The sequence below is a fragment of the Arachis ipaensis genome, chromosome B02, assembly GCF_000816755.2.
Source record: "Arachis ipaensis cultivar K30076 chromosome B02, Araip1.1, whole genome shotgun sequence".
In the NCBI taxonomy this organism is placed as follows: domain Eukaryota; kingdom Viridiplantae; phylum Streptophyta; class Magnoliopsida; order Fabales; family Fabaceae; genus Arachis; species Arachis ipaensis.
The window spans coordinates 5929845-5932432 of record NC_029786.2 but is presented as its reverse complement, the minus strand read 5'-3'; the positions used below and the strand labels follow the sequence as shown (position 1 = coordinate 5932432).

At 39.6% G+C, this 2588-nt stretch overlaps 1 protein-coding gene across 1 annotated transcript in view; it reads left to right on the top strand.

Moving 5' to 3' along the window:
* The window catches only part of LOC107626693 (NAC domain-containing protein 43), a 24140-nt gene extending 23812 nt beyond the window's left edge, over positions 1–328 (top strand). The window contains exon 4 of the mRNA XM_021115279.1: positions 301–328. Within this exon, the coding sequence (XP_020970938.1) occupies positions 301–302 (2 nt within the window). The 3' untranslated portion in view covers positions 303–328. The remainder of the gene's footprint in view (positions 1–300) is intronic.

Below are 2588 nucleotides of genomic sequence, written 5' to 3'. Positions count from 1 at the left end.
ATGATAATTATTTATATTTTTTAATTACTTACAATTTAGTATTATCTATTTAGTATTCTCTTGTGCAGGTATCTTAAATTTATATTTGAAATTTAATCAATCATGACGTAAAAAAAAATAGATTATAGTAAAAAAATAGTACAAACTTTTGTAGTTTATCACTTTTTTTTTTTAATTTCATGTAAAAAATGGCAGCAATTTTAAACCGTTGCAATTATTTTTTAAAACTCGCATTGTAACGATTTTGAACGACCGTAATTTTTTTAAAAAAATAAAGAAATCAGCAAGTTTACTTTTTAAAGCCAAAATAAAAAATCACAACAGTTTAAAATGCTACAAATAAATTATTTATTTAGTAATAATTATACCAACTGTTGTTAAAAAATGACATGAAATTAATTGTTGATGTAACAACTCAGACCACCCGCCTGTAACAGTCCAGACCACCCGCTAGCACGATATTATCCGTTTTGGCACACAAGGCCTCACGGTTTTGCCTTTGACGATAGGGATGATAGCCGAAACCTACTACACTCACTCATTAAAACGCGTCATGCTAGGGAGAGGTATCCACACCCTTATAAGGCATGTTTCGTTCCTCTCCCCAACCGATGTGGGACCTTACAATCCACCCCCTAAGGAAGCTCAGTGCCCTCGCTAGCACATCGATCCGGGCTCCCGCTCTAATACTATCTGTAACAGTCCAGACCATCCGCTAGCACGATATTGTCCGCTTTGGCACATAAGACCTCATGGTTTTGCCTTTGACGATAGGGATGATAGCCGAAACCCCCACACTCACTCGTCAAAACACGTCATGCTAGGGAGATGTATCCACACCCTTATAAGGCTTGCTTCTTTCACCTCCCCAACCGATGTGGGACCTTACATTCCACCCCCTAAGGGAACCCAGTGCCCTCGCTGGCACATCGATCCGGGCTTCGGCTATCATCCTTATCGTTAAAGGCAAAATCGTGAGGCCTTATGTGCCAAAGTAGATAATATCGTGCTAGTGGGTGGTTTGGGCTATTACAGATGGTATCAGAGCTGGAGCCCGGATCGATGTGCCAGCAAGGGCACTGGGCTCCCTTATGGGGGTGGATTGTAAGGTCCCACATCGGTTGGGGAGGGGAACGAAGCATGCCTTATAAGGGTGTGGATACCTCTCCCTAGCATGACACGTTTTGACGAGTGAGTGTGGGGGGTTTCGGCTATCATCCCTATCGTCATAGGCAAAACCGTGAGGCCTTGTGTGCCAAAGCGGACAATATCGTGCTAGCCGGTGGTCTGGGCTGTTACAAATGGTATCAGAGCTGGTGTCCGGATCGATGTGCCAGCGAGGGCACTGGGCTCCCTTAGGGGGGTGGATTGTAAGGTCCCACATCGGTTGGGGAGGGGAACGAAGCATGCCTTATAAGGGTGTGGATACCTCTCCCTAGCATGACGCGTTTTGACAAGTGAGTGTGGGGGGTTTCAGCTATCATCCCTATCGTCAAAGGCAAAATCGTGAGGTCTTGTGTGCCAAAGCAGACAATATCGTACTAACGGGTGGTCTGGGCTGTTACAGATGGTATCAGAGCGGAGCCCGGATCGATGTGACAGCGAGGGAACTGGGCTCCCTTAGGGGGGTAGATATAATGTCACACATCGATTGGAGAGGGGAACGAAGCATACCTTATAAGGGTGTTGATACCTCTGCCTTGCATGACGCGTTTTGATGAGTGAGTGTGGGGGCTTCGACTATCATCCCTATCGTTAAAGGCAAAACCGTGAGGCCTTGTGTGCCAAAGCGGACAATATCGTGCTAGCGAGTGGTCTGAGCTATTACAGCTGACGCTTTGAAGGATGGCGGTTTTGGAACCACAACAAAACACTTAAAAAACCGCTGCTATATTCCTGTTTGCGTGCATAAATAACTTTTATTAATTAAATCCTGTTGTCATTAATGTATATGTAAAATATATTTTGTGTCTTTAAGATTTGTAAGTTTTTTTTAAAAAAATATCTCTAACGTTTAATTTTATTATTCAATTTTGTCCTAAACGTTTTTTATTTATTCAATTTTGTCCTTAATATTTTTAATTTATTTCAAAACTATCCCTAAACGTTTTCAATTTTGTCCCCAACATTTTAGATGAAATTAACATCCAGAGGTAATTTTGATACAAACAAAAAATATTAGGAACAAAATTGAATCCAATTAAACGTTAAGAATATTTAAAAAAAGTTACAAATGTTAAGGACAAAAAATATACATTATCATTAATTTATATATATGAGTATTATCATAAAAGTTTAGTATAATAATCTTACTTCCTTTTTCACTAGGGATGGCAAAAAAATCCACACCCACAAAATTGGTAGAGATTACCTGCGACGAAGAGGCTCACGGGGACTTACAAAATTTCCACGGGGACGGGGGCGGAGATTGAAGTACCCGTCCCAAAGATACCCGCAAAAAAAAAATTTACTTAAATACCTTTCTATATATGAGTTATATAAGTAACTCTAATAATTCATGTTATTTTAATTTATATATTGATTGTCTTAATTTTTTTTTAATTTAAAATTTAATAATATTCAATTAT